Genomic DNA, 19286 nt, shown 5'->3' with positions numbered 1-19286 from the left:
ATGTGGGCTCAATTATCAGGGCTGTCTTCCCAGTCTGATGGGCAGGTGGAATGGATGCCATGGGGGATGTGACTGTATTTTGTAAACTGAGAAAAGAAGTGCACAGGTGAGAGATGGAAGGAAGAAAGGGTGATAGCATTAAAAAGACCCTACTCTGAGGCCTGTGGGGTTGATGTTGGGTCTTGTCCCTACACATCATCATGGCAATGTATCAAGGGACCACTCTTTATTTGGCAGGTGGGGGGACGGGGAAGTTTGGGAATGAAACTCAGAGAAGCCAAGAGCCCTGCACGGAACCCCATAGCCAAAGCAACATTGGTATCAGGGTCTTACACCCAGCTTGACCATTATTTTGCCCCCCAGGGCTGTCCTCACTCCCCTTTCTCCAGGAGCCAAGCTCCTGTGGTGCAACTACCATTTTATCTCTGCCCACCTGCCCACTCAACCTTCATCCACTGAGACACTCAGAAAGTCTGTCATTGCCCCACCTGGGTCTCAAGGTTATCTTGTGAGGAGGCACGAGGCTGAGCCATAGCTGGTGGGTTCAGGCCCTGGGAATGTGGATACCGATATGTGGCAAGTGCGTGTTGTGCAGGGGTGCCGCCGAACACTGTGGACCCCCAGGGAGCACTCACCTGGGTGTTCCGTACCTCAGGCCTTCAGGCCAGGCAGGGCGGCAGGCAGGGCATGATGTCCTTTTTGCTTGGAGGTTTGGGACACTTATCCATACTCCTACCCCCATTCCCAGCCAGACCCATGCAGCTCACTCTTCACTTCAACATTACCTGAGTACCCATCATGCACCACCCACTCACGTTTGCACAGGCACACACATCTCCACAGCTGTGCAGTCAGTACACCCACACGCACCCTTACACATATCAACTCGTACACTCATGCATGTTCTGGCCCAGGGAGGAAACAGTGGGAGCCCACAGTTGGCTCTCCCTCCCTTCTACTGAGAGGTTATGGTAGCTACTTGGCTTGGCTCAGGCTGAAGGCTTTGAGACCTGGGTTCAGATGCTAGTTTGCACTCTCACTCCCTCAGAATAGGAGCCAGGCCCAGGCAGGGGACATGGTGGTGTCTGCCCCTCCTGGTTGCTCCTCTCTGCTCTGGCTGCTGGCCTTAGAGGACTGGCCAGCTACTGGGCTGGGCTGTAGGCTGAGGTCAGTGTTTCCTGTGAGCTCATCTGGCCTGGGAGCTCCCAGCAGACTGGTCTAGCTGCTGCTCTGGCTTCCTTGTGGAGGAGCCGAAGGAGCCATCCCGGGACAGGGTGGCTGCTGCATGTGCTCACATACATGTGTGTGGGTAAGGGTGCGTGTCTGAGTCTACCTCTCTGTCAGTCTGTTGTGTTCAGGATGGAGTATGAGTATATATGTAGGTGCATGTAGATGAGCAAGTGTTCATTCAACCAGGGTTATGGAGCACCGTCCTAAGTGGGGCGTAGACCTAGAGCTAGTGTCCCAGTAGGTGTATATGAGTATGCAAGCGTGGGCTTGGACATGTGAGCATCTTCCACAAATGACAGCCCAAAAGACCCTCAGGGTCACCTCCTGTAGTGACCCTCTATTTAAGGAACAGTGAGGAATGGGGGAGCATCGGACCAACCTGTGTAATTTAAAAAGCAAATTCACCATTACACTGAACATTATAATAGTGTTATATTTGGAAAAAAAATGTGTTTGAAAGTGCAGGCAACCTTCTGTGTAGATGAGAGGCCCCCAGTCCCAAACAAAGTCAGTGCTTCATTAATAGAATCCCAGCTTTCGGTGCTGGCTTGACCTCAGGGTGTCAGTTTCCCTGTCTGAAAACTAGGGGCAGTCATCTTGTCCCTGTTTGTCCGCTTGGGTAGTTAGGAGCAAAAATCTTTGAAAACCAGAAAAGGCTATGTGGGGCAGGATGTGGGGAGGAGGGGGCACTGTCCTGCCCATTTTGGCCTGCACATGCTGGGTACCTGGCACATAGTAGTGTGCACAGTTGGGTATTAAATGGGCATTGAATGACTCCTCAAATGAACAATTAGGGGTCAAATAGCTCCAGGGCCCAGGTAAGTTTTAGAGAGGAGCGAAAAGGAGTCCCTGCCTAAAGTAGACTGGCAGGGGTGCCTGACCAAGGGGGCAGTGCCAGCCAGCTCTTGCCTGATCTCTCATCTTCTAGTTTTACCGAGGATGCCACAAATCTAGACTTATATAAAACTTCTCAATTTTAACATTGGCAACTAGGACGAGTGTATTATAGGCACCGTGTGGGCCAGACTCAATGCTATGAGAGCCTTGTGGGGAGTGGATACCTGACCACCTCCCAAGGCTTTATCTGTTGGTCCTGCCCTGCTACCCAGCCTTACCCTTTCTGTCTGCAGAACCCCACTGCAGGCCCCAACATGGCACCATTCCTGCGCATTGCCTTCAACTCCTACGAGCTGGGCTCCCTGCAGGCCACAGATGAGGCAAGCCAGCCCTTCTGTGCCGTGAAGATGAAGGAGGCACTCAGCACAGGTAGAGCTGGGAGCTTGGAGAGGTAGCAGCAGCCGGTGGGGTGGGGAGTCTGGGCTCAGAGGGCAGCACTGGTGGGGGCCAGGTTCTGTTTCCTCAGAACCTCTGAGGGATCCTATTCTTCCTCATCCCCCTCCCTAGCCAGCTGTGGATGCAGGACAGCAGAGGCCTATAGGGCCTCTAGTACTGGCCGCATGGAGCTCTCACTGTGGCTTGGGGCTTCCAACTCCTCCCCATTGGTTGTTTCACCCAATAGTTTTCACATGTCCATCTGTGCCAGGCCATGTACTGGACACTTAGGACACTACTGTTTTCCAAGACTGACCTGGCCCTGCCCTTGTGGGGCTCACAGTCAGGTGGGAGAGCCAGACAATGAGTCCTGTGATTGGGAAGCTGAGAGTAGGCACTGTCCCAGGCTAGAGTTAGGGATGTCTTCCTGGAAGAGGCAAATATCTTCCTTCTTGTTCCTGCCCTCATCCGGTGAACTGTGTATCATCCTTTAGGTCTCAGCCGAGCTGTCCCTTCCTCCAGGAAGCCTTCCCAACCCTTAGGCTGGGGCAGGCCCCCTGAAATGGGCAGGTCTAGAACCACTGGCCTTGCTCACTTCAATTTTGTTACAGCTATGATTTAACATTTACCTGAGGAAGGAACTGGTTCACGTCTCTGCCCAGGACTGAGGCTCTAGGAGGGCAGGCACCAGTTTAACTTTTCTTTCTGCTGTGTTTCTTGCCTCCAGTAATGTGGCTGGCATGTGAGAGCTCTCTTCACGTATTCACTGAGTGAATGCGTAGGGAAGCGGACATCTCAGTGGGGCTGGAGGAAAAGGGTCACAGGAAGAGGGAATAGCAGGAAAAAAGGCCTGGAGCTAAGACCTGGCAGGGCACCCAAGAGAAGCTGCCAGCAGTTCTGTGTTCTGGAGCACGCTGTGAATGAGATAAGGCCAGTGAGGTGAGCAGAACACAGTTGTACAGGCTGAGGAGTGGAGACTCGGCCCCAAGGACAGTAGGAAGCCATGGCAGACCCTTGAGGGGAGGGAGGGCCAGGCAGATTCTATCAGGGCTGAAGGCTGTGGGAAGTCCAGGGATGGAGGAACCAAGGGGCCTTCACCTGATCTGGTTGGCTTGGCCCCTGTTGCAGAGCGCGGGAAGACACTGGTGCAGAAGAAGCCCACCATGTACCCTGAGTGGAAGTCCACATTCGACGCCCACATCTACGAGGGCCGTGTCATCCAGATCGTGCTGATGCGGGCAGCCGAGGAGCCAGTGTCCGAAGTGACAGTGGGCGTGTCAGTGCTGGCCGAGCGCTGCAAGAAGAACAACGGCAAGGCTGAGTTCTGGGTGAGGGGTGCACGAACTGCAGTTGTGCATGTGTGTGTGTGCACGCTTGCGCGTATGGTGAGCGAGCATGGCTGCTGGGTGCAGCTTTGCAGCCGACATAGCCTGAATTTGAATTCTGGATTTGTGGTTTATCAAAGCCTCAGTTTTTCTGAGATTGTTTCCAGAGCTGTAAAATGGAGAAGCCACTAAATGATCCTACTGCAGGGTCAGTTGTTCAGATGAAATGAGCAGTTGGATTAAAAGGGCTAATTGTAGAACCGGGCACAGAGTAGGTGCTAAAGAGAGCCATCCTTATTATTGTGACTACTTTTTTCCCTTTTAATTTTGTAAAGGCAGGATGTACATATAGTAAAACATTTCAAACTATATGTAAGAATGTGTTTGACCCTAACCCCAGGCTCCAGGCTCTCTTCTCGGAGGCACCCATTGCTCCCAGTTCTGTTTAGACTGCCCAGGCAGGCATCGGGGGAACATCGGTTATGGTCTTCAACATGGGGAGGGTGAGAGAAAGGGAAGGTTGATGACCCGCCACTTACCTGCCAAATTAGGACTCTGCACATGCATGTTGTCATGTGTCCCTCATGACCACAGGATGCCAGTGTCGACAGAGCATCTCCTACCCCTTGGGGTTACATGTGGTCTCCTCCAGCCGAGACATCCCATGGAAAAGACTCTGTGATCATCGGGGCCCCTAGTCAGCCTCCAGTGAGGGATGAAGGGGTTGGGCCAAGGGAAGAAGTTAACCCAGGCCTGCACTGACCCAGTGCTGAGGTCTGTCTACTGCCCCAAGGGACGATGTCAGTAACTAGGCTGAGTTCTAGGGGTGGTGTGGGTCCTGCCCTTAGAACCAGCTACTCTGTGTGAGGAGACTGGACATGAGAACCCCCAACACAGAGAGAGAGAACCAGCATGAGTGTGTCAGTGTGCATGTGTCTGTGTCTCTGCATGTTCAGGGGGGGAAGGGGGCTCCATTCTAAGATCATTGTTAAGGGGACAGCAGGGTTTGAGGGTGGGGAGTTTCCCTTCTCACTCTGCTCCTGGGCCATGTGGCCGGGCTGGGTGTGGGCTGGATCCTTTCACTTCCCCAAGTGTAATAATACCCCTTGGGTTGGGGGCGTGGCTCAGGGGCGGGGCCGGGCCTACCCACACTGGTCCAACTGGTGTTTGCCAGGCTGCCAGGACTTCCTTGGCCTTGGGGGGGGCCAACCATGAGGGCGGGTTCTGAGTCTGGGCCCGCCCTCCTTGACCCTCCCCCCACCCTCACTCCTGCAGCTGGACCTGCAACCCCAGGCCAAGGTGTTGATGTCCGTGCAGTATTTCCTGGAAGATGGAGGTAAGACCCTCCCTACCTGGGCTGGGGATGTTGGTACAGAGGCCAGAGCCAGGACAGAGGTTTAGAGAAGCAGCTTCTATAAACAGCCTGTCCAGGGCCACCCTGGGAGGGACTGTAGGAGTGTCGCCCCTCTGGGGCTGCAGCTGACCTCACTATTCCATGGCTCCCAGATTGCAAGCAGTCTATTCGGGGTGAAGACGAGGCCATGTTTCCAACAATGATCCGGCGTGGAGCCATCAAACAGGCCAAAATCCACTACATCAAGAACCACGAGTTTATCGCCACCTTCTTTAGGCAGCCCACCTTCTGTTCTGTGTGCAAAGATTTTGTCTGGTGAGGGCTGGCTGTGCCCACTGGGGGTGGAGTGGGGGTAGGGACGGGTACACCCAGTGCTTCCTCACACTCATCCTGCCTGGGGATTTGCTTTTCAGGGGTCTCAACAAGCAAGGTTACAAATGCAGACGTAAGTATCTCCACAGTCCAGTTTGTACGTACACGTGTGCCTGCCAGTGCCTGTGTGTGTTCACAGGAGAGCCTGGTCCCAGTGTCGAGACTGCATGTCTGTACTAAAACTCTCTCTGCTTGAATGTGAGCATGTGGGATTTTCCGTGTATGATAGCTGCATTCAGTGAGTGCTGGAGCTGGCTTGCTCCGGCTCATGAAAGCTAGCACATGTGGAGCATTCTACATAAGAAAATTTGTCATTATTATACATGCTGTGTATGTATCTTCAGGTGTCTGAGCTGGGGTGCATCCGTCTGTGTGTGCGTGTGCATGAGAGCTTAGGAGTTTATGTCCTGTGGCATAGTAAAGGCAAAGGGGGCTCCCCTGCCTCCACTTCTCTCACTGCAATACCTCACTCCCCTCACTTCTGCCCCATCCGCCCAGGACTCCTTGAGCCTTTTCTAATCTCAGATCCATGGGCCTGTCCTCTCTGCCCTGCCTTTCTCAGGCCCCTCCTTCAAGGGCTGGCCAAAGGAGAGAAAAATCAAGCTCTGGGCCTGAGGCCTCTGTGGGGTGAGGGTGTGGGCAGTTGGGAGAACAGTGGCTTTGTGTAGGGGGCTGGACTGGGCCAACTCACAGACTCTGCCCTTCCTGGTGCCTTCCCATCCCCCTCCTGGGCCCGGGCCTCCTCAAGAATGCAACGCTGCCATCCATAAGAAATGCATCGACAAGATCATCGGCCGGTGCACTGGCACTGCGACCAACAGCCGGGACACCATAGTGAGGCTGGGGCAGGGCCCTGGGGAGTTGGGAGGGCTTGGCCACGTGGGAGGGATTTGGGCTGTTTCTCCCCAGTTCCCTGTGGGGCTCACCCTTCCTCCCTGTTTTTCTTGGTCTTTCCTTGGACCTCCGGGTTTCCCCATCCCTGGTGGAGCCCTGTTGGTATCTCACTATGCATGGGGTTGGGGGAGAGCTAGGAGTTGGGAAAGGGGCTAGAGCTGACACGTGGCCCTTGATCTGTGACCCCCTTACCCCAGTTCCAGAAAGAACGTTTCAACATTGACATGCCTCACCGGTTCAAGGTTTATAACTACATGAGCCCCACCTTCTGTGACCACTGTGGCAGCCTGCTCTGGGGACTGGTGAAACAGGGATTAAAGTGTGAAGGTGTGTGCTATCCAGCTCTGCAGGCTGGGGTGGAGGTTGTGGAGGGGCTCCCAGCTGTGCCTACTTACCCGGACCTCATAAACTCCACCTAACTGATGCTGCCTTTGCCCCCTTGCTGAAGGATTTCACATGGCAAGACCTTGACAACCCGTTCCCACTGACCTAACTAGCTCTACCGTTTAGCTGTTGTGTGACCACTGGACAAGAGGCCCCACCCCTCTGACCTCTGCATTCTCAAGTGTAAAATAGGGGTAAGAGTAGAGTAGGACCCAGAGTCACTGCTGCACACAAACAGGTGCTTCCCAAACGTGCCTCACAGACCCTCTCCCAACCCCAGCTTTACTGCTAGAGGGGAAACAAGAGACCCCTGGAGAAAAAGGGACTTGTCTGGGTCGTCCCACGCATTCTTTGAAGGGTTCAGAATTAGGTCTCATGGCTTCTGATTTTTCTCTTTCTTCTTTAAATAATGAAAGATTTTGTGGTTTTGATGGCTTCAGATACATTTTTTCTAAAGATAGGACACCCAGCAGACCCCCACAAAAGCCTTCTTTCTCCTGCTCTCTCCTCCACACCTCCCTGTCCTGGCCGGGCCTGGGGCAAGGGAGACAGTTCTCTTGGAGTCTGTTGGTTGCCCTGCTTGGGGTGGGGCCCTGATGGCCTTGCTTCTCTCTCACCTCAGACTGTGGCATGAATGTGCATCACAAGTGCCAGAAGAAGGTTGCCAACCTCTGCGGCATCAACCAGAAGCTCTTGGCCGAGGCATTGAACCAAGTCAGCCAGGTGGGCAAGGCCGTGGGAATCCAGGACAGATGGCGATGGGGTTGGGGGTAGTCAGGACTCACACCCACTCCCAGAGAAAAACAGTGGGGGACCTTGTACCCACCCAAGATCCCGCTTCTGGAAGATCCAGTTCAAGAAGTAGAACTCAAGTTATTCAAGTACTTTACTTGAGGGTGAACTTGGGGGCCTCAAGGTTGCAACACTTTGAATGAAAAGCTTTTGTGTGTATGTTTTGTGTATGCATTGAGTGGGGCTGGGGGTTGAGGATTGCCACAAAACTTTAAGGTACAATTTTAGAATCAACCACAAGTGAAGACAACACAAACAAAAATCTATTGACTAAGTGGTTGAGAAAGTGGTGTCCAATTTACAAAACTTTTGTTGTAACCACTGCCTTCCAAAGCACCGAGGCATCCCTGTGCCGCTGGAAGAGAGGATACGTGTGCGTGCGCACGTGTGCGAGCACGTGTACGTGTGTATGTGTCTATGCACTGCCTGGGGGTCCCTGCCGTCCCCCACTGGTATCAAGGGTGGAATTATGGCTGGTCGCGATCCTTCCTCTGAGCTGGGAGTTCTAACCATGGTGTGACCAACTGCCTGGACCGCCAACCACCAACCCCTCCCTCCAGAGATCCGTCCGGAAGTCAGAGACAGAACCTGCAGAGCCTTTTGGGATCTACCAGCATTTTGAAAAAAAGCCAGGAGTCTCTGGAGACGATGTCCCAGGTAAAGCTGGGCCCATTCCCCCAGGAAAGCCCCCAGTCCCCACTAGGGCCCAGGTTGGGGCTTGGCCTGCCTTTCTCAGTCAAGTGAGGCCTGAGAGGAGATACCACTATGGGGGATGAGTCCCTTCCTCTCTGTGGGCCCTCACCCCAGCCCATCCCTGGGCCCCAGGCAAGGGACTCAGCCAGTGGAGACCTCAGTCTAAAGTGTTGTTTGTCCAGCAGACAACGGGACCTATGGCAAGATCTGGGAGGGCAGCACCAGGTGCAACATTGAGAACTTCATCTTCCACAAGGTCCTGGGCAAAGGCAGCTTCGGGAAGGTGAGGTGCCACATGGCTCTGGAGTGTCCCAAGGGACCTGGGCCCAGCAGCCCAGAGGCATCTGTTTCCCACCCTCCCTGGCTTCTTCCTGGTTGTGTGGGGCTGTGGTGCCCTGGCCTTTGGCCCAGGCCTTTCCTGCTTAGCACGGACACCCACACTTCAGGTGCTGCTTGCAGAGCTGAAAGGCAAAAAGGAATTCTTCGCTGTCAAGGCCCTCAAGAAGGATGTAGTTCTGATCGACGATGATGTGGAGTGCACCATGGTGGAGAAGCGGGTGCTGGCGCTCGCCTGGGAGAATCCCTTTCTCACCCACCTCTTCTGTACCTTCCAGACCAAGGTGCTTGACCCTCTCACTACATCCCCTCTCAGGGCAGGGCTGGGTCCCTGTCCTCATTTTCCCCAGCACAGGGCCGTATCCTCCCAGTACATCCACCAGGGCAGAGTTGTCTTTCACTTTGGTGGCCCTTAATGGGTGGGAGTCCCCCACCCATTTCTGTGCCTCTGCACCCTCCCCACCCCAGGATCACCTGTTCTTCGTGATGGAGTTCCTCAACGGGGGAGACCTGATGTACCACATCCAGGACAAAGGCCGCTTTGAGCTATATCGTGCCACGTATGTGAGGGCCCTGTGCAGGGGAAGAGACTTCTGCTGGCCTGCCTCTCATTCCTTCTTCCTTCTTCTTGGAGAAGCCAGCCTGGGCTAGATCTGGGGTGGAGAGATTTGGGGTAGCCAGGGCCAACCCCACTGTATGGGAAACCTGGGCAGTAGGTGGCTCTGGCTGGGAGCACAACACAGACATGTTGGGTCCCGTTCCTTCCTTGGGCCTCAGCCAGGGCAGATGGTGATCCTGCTCAACTCAGGACCCTGGGTGTGACCTCCGGACTAGCACCCACCCCCAAAACTGTGTGTGCATGTGTGGGTATGTTCATATATATGTACATGAATAGAAATGCATACACTCTTATGACATAAAATTGTCTTATTTGGAGGTTTTCCTTCATAATCTTTTCTACCCTGGCTGTCAGCAGTGTGCGCGCGCGAGCACCCCCCCCCCCCCACCCCGCTCCCGCCTTGTTGCCTGATACAAGATGTACTTGATCTCAGCCCAGGTCGTCCATGGAGTTATTTGCAGCATTTCCTGCCCCTGGGGAGGGGGGGGGATGAGGGACCAAGGAAAAGCAAGTACTGATTGGCAGAAATTCCAGAACACTTTCTCTCTCTCTTATCCAGGTTTTATGCGGCTGAGATAGTCTGTGGACTACAGTTTCTACATGACAAAGGGATCATTTACAGGTACTGGTTGAGAGCTAGGGTTTGGGGAGCTTTTAGGAGGGGAAGCTCCAACCCCATGATATCCTCTGAAATTCTCCTAGTGGGGCCCCAGCCCAACTATGGCCCCATCTCCACTTGGAGTTAGTCTTTAGTTGGGTATTTGCTTAAACCTCCTACTCCATTGCTAGAATTCCTTTGGCCCCTCAGCTGAGGCTGGCACGGCTCCAGGGACTCAGAACTCACTGGCTGTACTCAGCGACATTGTCAGGAGGGCGGCACTGACTGGTGTCGTGTCTCCCTTCCTCGGAGCAAGCAGTCTTGCTCTGAAGTTCCATCTGAGCAGTCTAAACTTCCACCAATAGCAACTGGCTTCATAAATTTACCCACCCCAATAAATGATGGTCCCACCCTACAATGGATTACTATGTACCCATCAAAAAGGCTGAGGTCATGCTCTGTGTCCTGATGTGGGACAATGCCAAAATATATTGTCAAGTGGAAAAACAGTGCATTGAATGTTAGAGTTCAGGTTTTAAAAGGTGAGGATAACATGTATGTTGTAATGTGCTCGTCCATGTCTAGAATCACTCTAGGGAAGGCCTGGCATCAAGGTTAGTGGAAGGTAGACTTTGTTTGTGCTATTTGCCCTTTTCTAGTACTTGCTATTGTGTGCATAAATTACCTACTCACCCAACCAACTACATAAAAATAAACATGGTCTCTGCCCTTGTGGAGTCAGACAAACCTGAGCCCAGGGTCACTTTCACTGCTGGCTAGCCAGATGACCCTGGTCAAGTGACTCTGTGAGCCTCATTATGGGCTTCAGAAAGTAGGACAGCATGTGTCCAGCATGTAGCACACAGTGGGTGGCTTGCAAGAAGCATCCATTTTAGTACCTCTTTCTCTTATGCTTCTTTTCTCTTCCTCATTCCCTTGTTCCCTTGGGGAGAGTCCCAGGCTTACGTGGCTGAAAATGAAAACATAGGGGTTGGGGGGCAAGAGGAGAAGTGACTCCTGAGGACTCCCTTTCCTGTCCTTTCCCCTTAGGGACCTCAAGCTGGACAACGTGATGCTGGACCGGGATGGCCACATCAAAATTGCTGACTTCGGGATGTGCAAGGAGAACATAACTGGGGAGAAACAGGCCAGCACCTTCTGCGGCACTCCTGACTATATCGCACCTGAGGTGAGCCGCACCCTCCCAGCCACCAGCCTAGGCAGACACCTTGTCTCAACAGCGTGGAGCCAGGAAGGCTTCCCAGAGACACTGATGTCCATGCCAAAGCCAGGAGGGTGAGGAGGCCTGGCCAGGGCTCATACTCTGGGGCGCCTCTCAGCTCCAGCACCCCTTCTCCTGCCCCAGATCCTACAAGGCCTGAAGTACTCGTTCTCTGTGGACTGGTGGTCCTTTGGAGTCCTTCTCTACGAGATGCTCATTGGTCAGTCCCCCTTCCACGGTGACGATGAGGACGAACTCTTCGAGTCCATCCGTGTGGACACCCCACATTATCCACGCTGGATCACTAAGGAGTCCAAGGATATCCTGGAGAAGGTGGGAGGCCCGGGCTAGGCTGGCTGGGGCAGGGACCAGTAAACTTGGGGTCGCAGGAAAGCCAGAAGCCTCCTGTCCCTGGAATGGCAGCTGATGCTCTAGTCCTAATACACTGAGTGTATTACTCTCTCAACACCTTCCCAGGAGCTCTTGTCTGAGTACCCTGCAGTGAATCTGTCTGGCATGGCAATTACAAGCTTAAGTCAGGAGACAGACCTGGAGCTGAATGCTGAGTCTGTCTTATGTGTCTGTCTTATATACAAATGGAGGCTTCGAAAGAACGTGCCTCACAGTTGTTGGGAAGAAAACATAAATGTTATGATACTCAGGTCTGTGCCAGGCAGAAAGCAAGTACTCAATAAACAGCCACTGTTTTTACTCATGACTCCCAGCAGCCCCCGTCCGTGGCCTGTTGTTTCTGGGGAACCTGGGAGCACAGCAGGCCAGGGAAGATCCCTGCAGTCCCAGAGGCCCTGGGCTGTGCCGCTGGGCTGGGCCATGCCTTCCTGGGCACCCTGGATCTGCTTGGGGGTTGGCTGAGGTTCCGATATCCTACGGCCCTCGGGTACTAACCGGGGCCCCTGCTGGGTTGCAGCTGCTTGAAAGGGATCCAGCCAAGAGGCTGGGAGTGACTGGCAACATCAAAACCCACCCCTTCTTCAAGACCATCAACTGGACTCTGCTGGAGAAACGTCTGGTGGAGCCACCCTTCAAGCCCAAAGTGGTATGTGATCCAGCTCCAGTGGGAGCCCTTAACTCGATGTTGCCGCTGCTGTGTTTTGGGGTGGGCACCTCCTTTGCCCTGCCTCTCTCCAGCATCATTTACATGCTTTCTTCCTCTCTCCTTCCAGCAAACCTGCTTCCCTGATCTCCCTGGCATGTTCAGTTACAGCCTCTACACTGATATTCCTATCCTCTCACTCACTCAGTCATTCAACAAACACTGGAATCTGTGGATACAGCCATTCTTCAGCATACATTCTTTAGCACCTACTGTATGCAGGGTACTATGCTTTAGGAATCAGGGTTAAGCCTCTCTTCCTCCATCTATCCAATCTATTTTCCAATAAATATTGGAAATACTGAGTGCCCTAGCTCTGTGCTAAGCTGCTCAGCAAAGTGGGAGGCCCAGCCCCACGGCTGGAGGAGCCTTGGCTTGACATAAAAGATATGAAACTTTAACAGAAATGATCATGAAACACAACAGTACGAGAGATGCCACAAGGCCACACATGATCAGTTGTCATCAGGTGGAGCCCAGAATGCATAGAATGGGGTGGGTCTGAAGGGAAGTGAGATGTGGGCAGGGCTGGGGCAGCTGGGAGGTGTTCTAGGCAGAGGAGGGATAGTTCACACAAAGACCCAGAATCCACAGAGACCACCATGAGCCAGCGGGAAAGCAGAGGCAGGTTAGGGCCAAAATTCCGAGTACTCCAGACACCTCAGAATTTGGACTCTGTGGCCTTTCTCCGATCACTGTTCCTCCCTCCCACTCCCTTTCTCTCCACTGCTTCCCCTCCTTCATCAGGACAGGCTGTCCACTGGGCTGCCTGTGTGATGTGTCCCATGATTATGCCTGGAGGGTTGCAGAGCACTTCCCCTGCTCTAGGGACCTTAAACTGGACGCCTCCTGGGCTGGGTACATCAACCCCAGGCCAGGCCAGCTTCAGGAAAATCATGCAGCCTGCCTTCAGTCCCTCGCTTGTGATAGAAAGAGGATAGATTGGATTTCTCTGCACTAAAAGCAGTGGGAAGTGGTAGGGCTTGTGGCGAGTGGCCCAAGGGGGCTTCAGCACCAGGAGAGGACATGCCAGGAGATGGGTGGAAGACTGCTCTGCTCTGCCTATTTAAAAAAAAAAAAAAGCCAGAAACCTGGATTTTTATGTCAGATTTCCCCATTTAAAAATATTGATTCAAATGCCATTAAAACCCACTGCCAGCCAAAATGATTGTACTTGCCAGCTCAGTTTGGCCAGAGGGCCACCAGCTTGCGATCTCTATTACCATTTCGCCACATCCTCAGAAGCAGAGTTGGCAAATTTTTCCTGTGAACAGCTCAATAGTAAATAGTTTAGGTTTTGCAGGCCGCACGGTCTCAAGCAGCCACAGGTGAGGTGATAACATCATTGGATAGATGTGGTCACGTACTAATAAATCTTTGTTTATGGACACTGAAACGTGAATTTCATTTAATTTCCACATCATAAAATATTATTCTCCTTTTGATTTTTTTTCTTACTGTGTGGGACTTACAAAAATAGATGGTGGGCAGGGTTTGGCCCATGGACTATAGTTTGCCAGAACCCTGCTCAGGACATGCCCACCTTTCCTTATGCAGGTCCAGGGTTCCTTGCTGGCTTCCCTCATCCTCTGGGGGAACTGGCATCCACCTTCTGGCTGGGCTCCTCTCAGGCTATTGGGAGACTGCCTTTTCTGTTCTTAACAAGAACAGCTCCGACTGGGCCAGCCTGACAGGGATTCCGAGGTGTTTGGGAGGCCACCCTTGGGGTCCCGCTCACCCACACCTACCCTCTGCCCGCAGAAGTCCCCTGGAGACTACAGCAACTTTGACCAGGAGTTCCTCAATGAGAAGGCGCGTCTCTCCTACAGTGACAAGAACCTCATCGACTCCATGGACCAAACAGCATTCGCTGGCTTCTCCTTCGTGAATCCCAAATTTGAGAGGCTCCTGGAAAAGTGAGGTTTCCAAACATACCCTGCAACCCTCCCCAGCCAAGGAACCCGGGTCAGCCAGCATGGCCTGCCCACCCAGCCCAGGCAGAGCAGGTTTGCCCCGCCCCCTGCATCGGCACTGGCCTGCCCCCCACGATAAGCAACTGTGTGACTGTTGTGACTTCTGCTGCTGCCATCCCCACCCCCCACCCCCAGGAGGGGCCTTGGCGCCTGTCTGGCTGGGCTCTTAATGGTACTTCCTCTGTGAACTGAGTGTGAATTTGCTTTTCCTCTGCCCTCAGAGGGAAACTGTAAATCCTGTGTTTCATTACTTGAATGTAGTTATCTATTGAAAAAATATATTATATATATGCATATATATATGTATACACATACACACATATATAATAAGCTGTATATATTGCTCAGAGAAAAAACATGGGGACTGGTAATGTGTTGATCTTTTTTAAAAAAATGTATGTACGTATATATATGTATATAGGTATATACACATATATATGTGTGTGTGTATATATATATACATATATATAATATAAAAAAAAAATAGGAGCGCAAGCTGTTTGAACCACCAGGTTCTTTTATTTGTGTGTCTAAATAAACACTGAATGGTACTGACTTTGCTGTTGGGATGTGTTTGTCCCAGAAAGCTGGCGGCTGCTGCTTCCACTTGTGACAGCTGTGTCCTGAAAACTAACGGAGCTGTTAGCTGCAGTCACAGACCCTGTGCTTTCTCATGCAAATGTGTTTGTATTTATAGGTTTCCTCTGGTTCTAGGGCCCTGAGCCTAAAGCCAGGTTTTCTGGGTGGCTTACAGAGCCCCAGATGTCTGTGTGGGGTGACAGACAAGGTGGAACAAGCTGCAGGGTGTTTCAGGAGAGTGAGGGGCCAGTCTGGAAGAGCAGAGAGCTGAAGGCCTGGCCTGGCTGGAAGGTAAGAGTGAGGGCCTAGAGGCTGACCCAGACTGGAAAGGAGGACAAGGAAGAGAAAGTTGACATAGCTCCGGCTTCAGGCAGATCTAGATTCAAATTGCAGAGTGGCCAAAACACAGGCATGTCACCTAATTATTTTAAGCCTCAGTTTCCTCATCTGTAAAATGAAGTCAAGGCAAGGCGATGCTAGTTGTAACTCCACACCTCGTTACTATTTATCCGTGACCTTGCCACAGAAAAGTCTGTGTCTGAATTCTGGAATCTATTTCTCAGGAGCCCTTGCCTGCCTGGAGAAGGGGAAGGGAGCAGGGTAGAAGAAAAAGGTGAGAGAATGCCGAGCGGCTAGACGGAGTTTGAGAGCCGAGCTCCAGTGTGCCTGTTGTTTAGTGAGGAACCTGGCTCCAAGGTGGTGGTCAGTGTCCCCTGAGCATGCAGCTCTTTCTCCCACCACCTCCATGGCTCCCCCTCTCCCATTTCCTATTCCTTCCTCTCACTCTGCCTCTCTCCCTTCTGTTCCCTCTTTCTGTCTCTGGGGCACAGGCCCTTCCAGCCTCTCTGGTCCAGCCCCCAGCCCTTTGTCCTTAGAGGTAGGCAAGGCGCCCTCAGCCCCTAATTGGCTGGCCCTGGCAGCCAAGCAGCTGACTTCCAGCAAGTTCACTTTTCTAGGCTAGGGTACAAGTTTCCATAGCTGGAGAGAAGCAGGATGAGGTGGGGTTGGCCCTAGCGAGGGGAGGGGGCTGTGGGGTTGAGAGAGCTGAATTCTCCCCAGAGAGACTAAATGTCCCCCTCTGCTCTCCACCCACCATCCTATCAGGACACACTCGTTGAATCCCTTCTCTGCATAGAGCAGTGCAAAGTGAGGAGTGGGGCTTTGTCCCTTGGGTTCACAGTTAGTCAGGAAGACAGACAGCATGGCATGGGCTGTGCTAAGGGATACGAGGGCTGTGGGATCCCAGAGGAGGTACCTGGGAGCCCCCGTCCCCTATCTATGTTGCAACACACACAGGCCACAAGAACTTCCCCTTCCCCCTGGGGCTGTCCAGAGTGGGTTTAGAACAACAGTATGGTTGGTGTTTGAATTCAGAGACACTTACAATTCTGCTACAGCTCCAAGGCAGAGCTTTGCACCCAGAGCCCCACTTTCCTTCTGTGTGGAATGGGGGAATAAGTAGCTTATTAGCCAGAGGCAGTGGAGAGTGGTGGAAAGAATATGGTACCCAGAATTGGGAGCCTAGGTTTTGAGTTCCACTCTGTCACTTACACATTCTGAAACCTCCAAGAGTTTCTTCATTGGGCTCCTCTACTGTCAAATGGGATCATTAATTCCTACTTCCTTGTGGAGCTCTCAGCTCTGGGGAACCCCTTAAGGACTGATACTGGTACCCTAGCATACCAAGCAAAGCCCAGGAAAGGACAGGGGCTGGGCCTGAGAGGCTCACCTCAAGCAGGGTGAGATGGGAAAGCGGCTGTCAGAGATGCTGCCACACTGCATGGGAGGCCGTTAGGCTCTAGGTTTCTTCCCAGAGTTGGGTAGGCGCCAGGCCTGACCCGTCGGTCTCAGGAAATGCCTCTTGGCGCTGGGCCCAGAGCCACACTTTCACTGGGATGTGAGAGTCCGGAAGCAGGCAGGCTGCCCCACCCCACCTGCCAGTAGGTGTACAAACAGAGCTGTGAGCTCGACCCCCACTGTAGAGCCAGCTGGGACAACACACCCCACCTGAAATGTGTGCCAGGGTTCGAGCTCAGTGCTGAGCAGAGTAACGCGGAAGGTGGAGGGTCCAAGGGGCAGGAACATGGACTCTGCTGTCCGACGGCCCTGAGTTCAAATCCTGTATGTTCCTAGTTGTGTGATCTCAATGAGTGACAACCTCCTGGAGTTTCAATTTCCTTTTCTGTAAAATAGGGATAACCACGCTGCTGCTTGTGGAGTAGAATGATGTCTGTAAGCACATCCCCTGGGCTCGGGACACAGTGGATTCTTAGTAATCAGTAGCCATTGTGATCCATCCCCTCAACGGGATGAAACATGGCAGGATGTTAGGACTGCCGGCTGCACATTTGAATCCCTGGGCCTTCTGATTGGGCCATAGTAGGGCAACTTGGCAATTTCAATTAAAACCTAAAATGGCACTCCATGTCCAGTGACCCCTGCTTCTCAGGCTGAGCCACCCAGAAAAACCTCATCCCCAGGGCCCAGGTGGCTGGACCAGGATGCCCACCACTGCAGGGATTAATTGGGAAAAACTGGAGGCAAGCAGAACACCCAATAATTGGGGAGCTGGTTCAATACTTTCCTGATGTGAGAAGTGGTGCAGGGCCAAGAGATTAAAAAGGTCAACTGAGAGAACCAAAGGTTCAGAGTGATTCCACCCTGTGGTTCCATGTACCAGCTTGTGACGGCACCCAAAGGTCCAGGAGCACAGTGTGGGGATACAGAGGTGAAGGACCACAAGTTTCCCTTTAAGTCAGTGGCTCTCAAGTTAAGTGTGCAGCCCATACTGGTAAGAGATGTCCATTATGGCAGGTCCTTACCAGCAGGTCTCAGCCCTGACTGTACATTGGAACCTAATGCCCAGGTCTAATAAAAGGATGATCTCTGGAGGGGGCCCAGGCATCAGTATTTTTAAAGTTCCTGGGAGAGTCCAACCTGCACCAGGATTGGGAGCCAATTGGGTAAGGCCCAGGAATATGCATTTTGCCTAGTTATCCAGGTGAAGCCAAGAAATGCTGCTCTGAGCAGACCACACCCTGGTAGGTGAAGTTACTGCCCAGACTCTCTGTGTTGGGCAGGATCCCACACTGGCGGCCGGGTGCCAGAGCTCCCACCCCTTGTCTAAGATTGGTGAGTGGAGGCGGGAGGCTACCTCCGGGGCGGGCTGCAGCGCTCCCTGGTGGTTGGCCAGCGCAGACCTGGGAGGACCTGTTTTGCTGCAAGGTTCAGTGCTGGGTTCTTAACCTAGCTCGTGTCATTAGTTCCTGAGGAAATGTTCTTGCAAGGAATTGCTGGAGGGCCATTTCGCAGAGACTCAAGAGACACACGTCTAGACAGCTCCTCTAACGTCAAGAGGCTCTCTGGGTCAGTTTATATCTCAACCCCATTCTCTGGCATTCACCCCAACATTAATCACATTTCCTCAATTTACTCCTTATTAAGATGTGCATAACTGATGAGTTGGGAGTTCCCTCTTTTCTGCAGGTTTTAATAGCAGGAAATAAGGAGGCATGCTGCATTCGCCAGGGTGGGAAGGGCTAGTGGGCTTCAGGGCTTCCCATTGATGCCCTTGGCCTCATTCCAACAGACTGGGGGTTCCAGTCTCTGCATCCCACCATGCACCTGCCTCCTCCTTGGCCCCCTCCAAGATGGATGGGACCTCTGCCTCCCTCCTGCACCTAGCAGGTGACCTCAGACTGCCCTGGGAGAGGCTGGGGGCTGGAGGCTGATTTCGGTTCCTCTGAATACTGACCACTCTCCAGGGCACCTTCTTATCTCCTTAGGGCTGGGGCAGGGGAGATGCACACAACGGAAAACATGAAAGCTTGGAGCAAAGAAGGGGAAAGGGGCCAAAGAAAAGCCCCTAAAAGTGTGAGCCAGGCCTGAGTCAGTGTAGCCCAGGTTAGGCCGGACCTGTGAGGTTTGGGGCACTGGGGCACTCCCTTCACCTTTCACGTGATTGAATCCAGTCCTCACCAGCTGTGGCCTCAGTGACTTAAGTCTTTGGAACTTTAATACCAGTTCCCAACTTCTGTTTCCCTGCAGTGAAATGTATACTCTGATGGCCCTCACATTTGCTATTTAGCCCATTTTAAGTACTATACAAGCCCAGAGCATTTTTGGGACAGTGTTTTTCCTTTTCTTCTGAGAGGGGAGTTTAGCTTTCTATTGGTTTCACCTGTGGTGGTAGATGCAGGCACTGTGGGTGGGTGGCAGTGTTGGGCTCTGTTCTTGACTCTTCATGCATTCATGGCACAGGTGCCTGCTCTGTGCCAGGAGCTCGATGGGCATCACTTGGAGCCGTCACTTTACAGGTATGATCTAGCACTCACTGTGTTTGGCTCAAGAGCTTATAAGTATGACACTCTGGGTCCAGCACTGTGCTTGATACTTCTCCTGCACTATTAATAGCAATTAATCTTTACAATCCCATGAGGAAACGACTGTTAGTCTTTCCATTTTATGAATCAGCAAACTGAGGCTCTAAGAGGCCAAGGAATTTTTCCAGTGGATCTGGGCTTGTGTTG

At 52.6% G+C, this 19286-nt stretch overlaps 1 protein-coding gene across 6 annotated transcripts in view; it reads left to right on the top strand.

Annotated features, from left to right (window-relative positions):
- PRKCD (protein kinase C delta) overlaps positions 1–14734 on the top strand; it is a 28790-nt gene extending 14056 nt beyond the window's left edge. For 4 of the 6 annotated variants that reach the window (XM_016156390.2, XM_016156392.2, XM_016156393.2 and 1 more), the window contains 17 exons: positions 2361–2496; positions 3631–3830; positions 5103–5163; positions 5334–5496; positions 5595–5626; positions 6302–6387; positions 6645–6774; positions 7454–7554; positions 8184–8280; positions 8499–8599; positions 8763–8936; positions 9121–9212; positions 9831–9893; positions 10920–11058; positions 11236–11424; positions 12020–12148; positions 13967–14734. In XM_016156390.2, the coding sequence (XP_016011876.1) occupies positions 2382–2496; positions 3631–3830; positions 5103–5163; positions 5334–5496; positions 5595–5626; positions 6302–6387; positions 6645–6774; positions 7454–7554; positions 8184–8280; positions 8499–8599; positions 8763–8936; positions 9121–9212; positions 9831–9893; positions 10920–11058; positions 11236–11424; positions 12020–12148; positions 13967–14125 (2031 nt within the window). In that variant the 5' untranslated portion in view covers positions 2361–2381 and the 3' untranslated portion in view covers positions 14126–14734. Of the gene's footprint in view, positions 1–2360; positions 2497–3229; positions 3442–3630; positions 3831–5102; positions 5164–5333; positions 5497–5594; positions 5627–6301; positions 6388–6644; positions 6775–7453; positions 7555–8183; positions 8281–8498; positions 8600–8762; positions 8937–9120; positions 9213–9830; positions 9894–10919; positions 11059–11235; positions 11425–12019; positions 12149–13966 lie in introns of those variants that run through there. The other 2 variants (XM_016156394.2, XM_016156389.2) reach the window with 2 other exon arrangements.
- Positions 14735–19286: the final 4552 nt, after the last annotated feature.

Source organism: Rousettus aegyptiacus, unplaced genomic scaffold (assembly GCF_014176215.1).
Source record: "Rousettus aegyptiacus isolate mRouAeg1 unplaced genomic scaffold, mRouAeg1.p scaffold_m13_p_4, whole genome shotgun sequence".
Classification (NCBI taxonomy): domain Eukaryota; kingdom Metazoa; phylum Chordata; class Mammalia; order Chiroptera; family Pteropodidae; genus Rousettus; species Rousettus aegyptiacus.
This window is presented reverse-complemented; position numbering and strand designations above follow the sequence as displayed.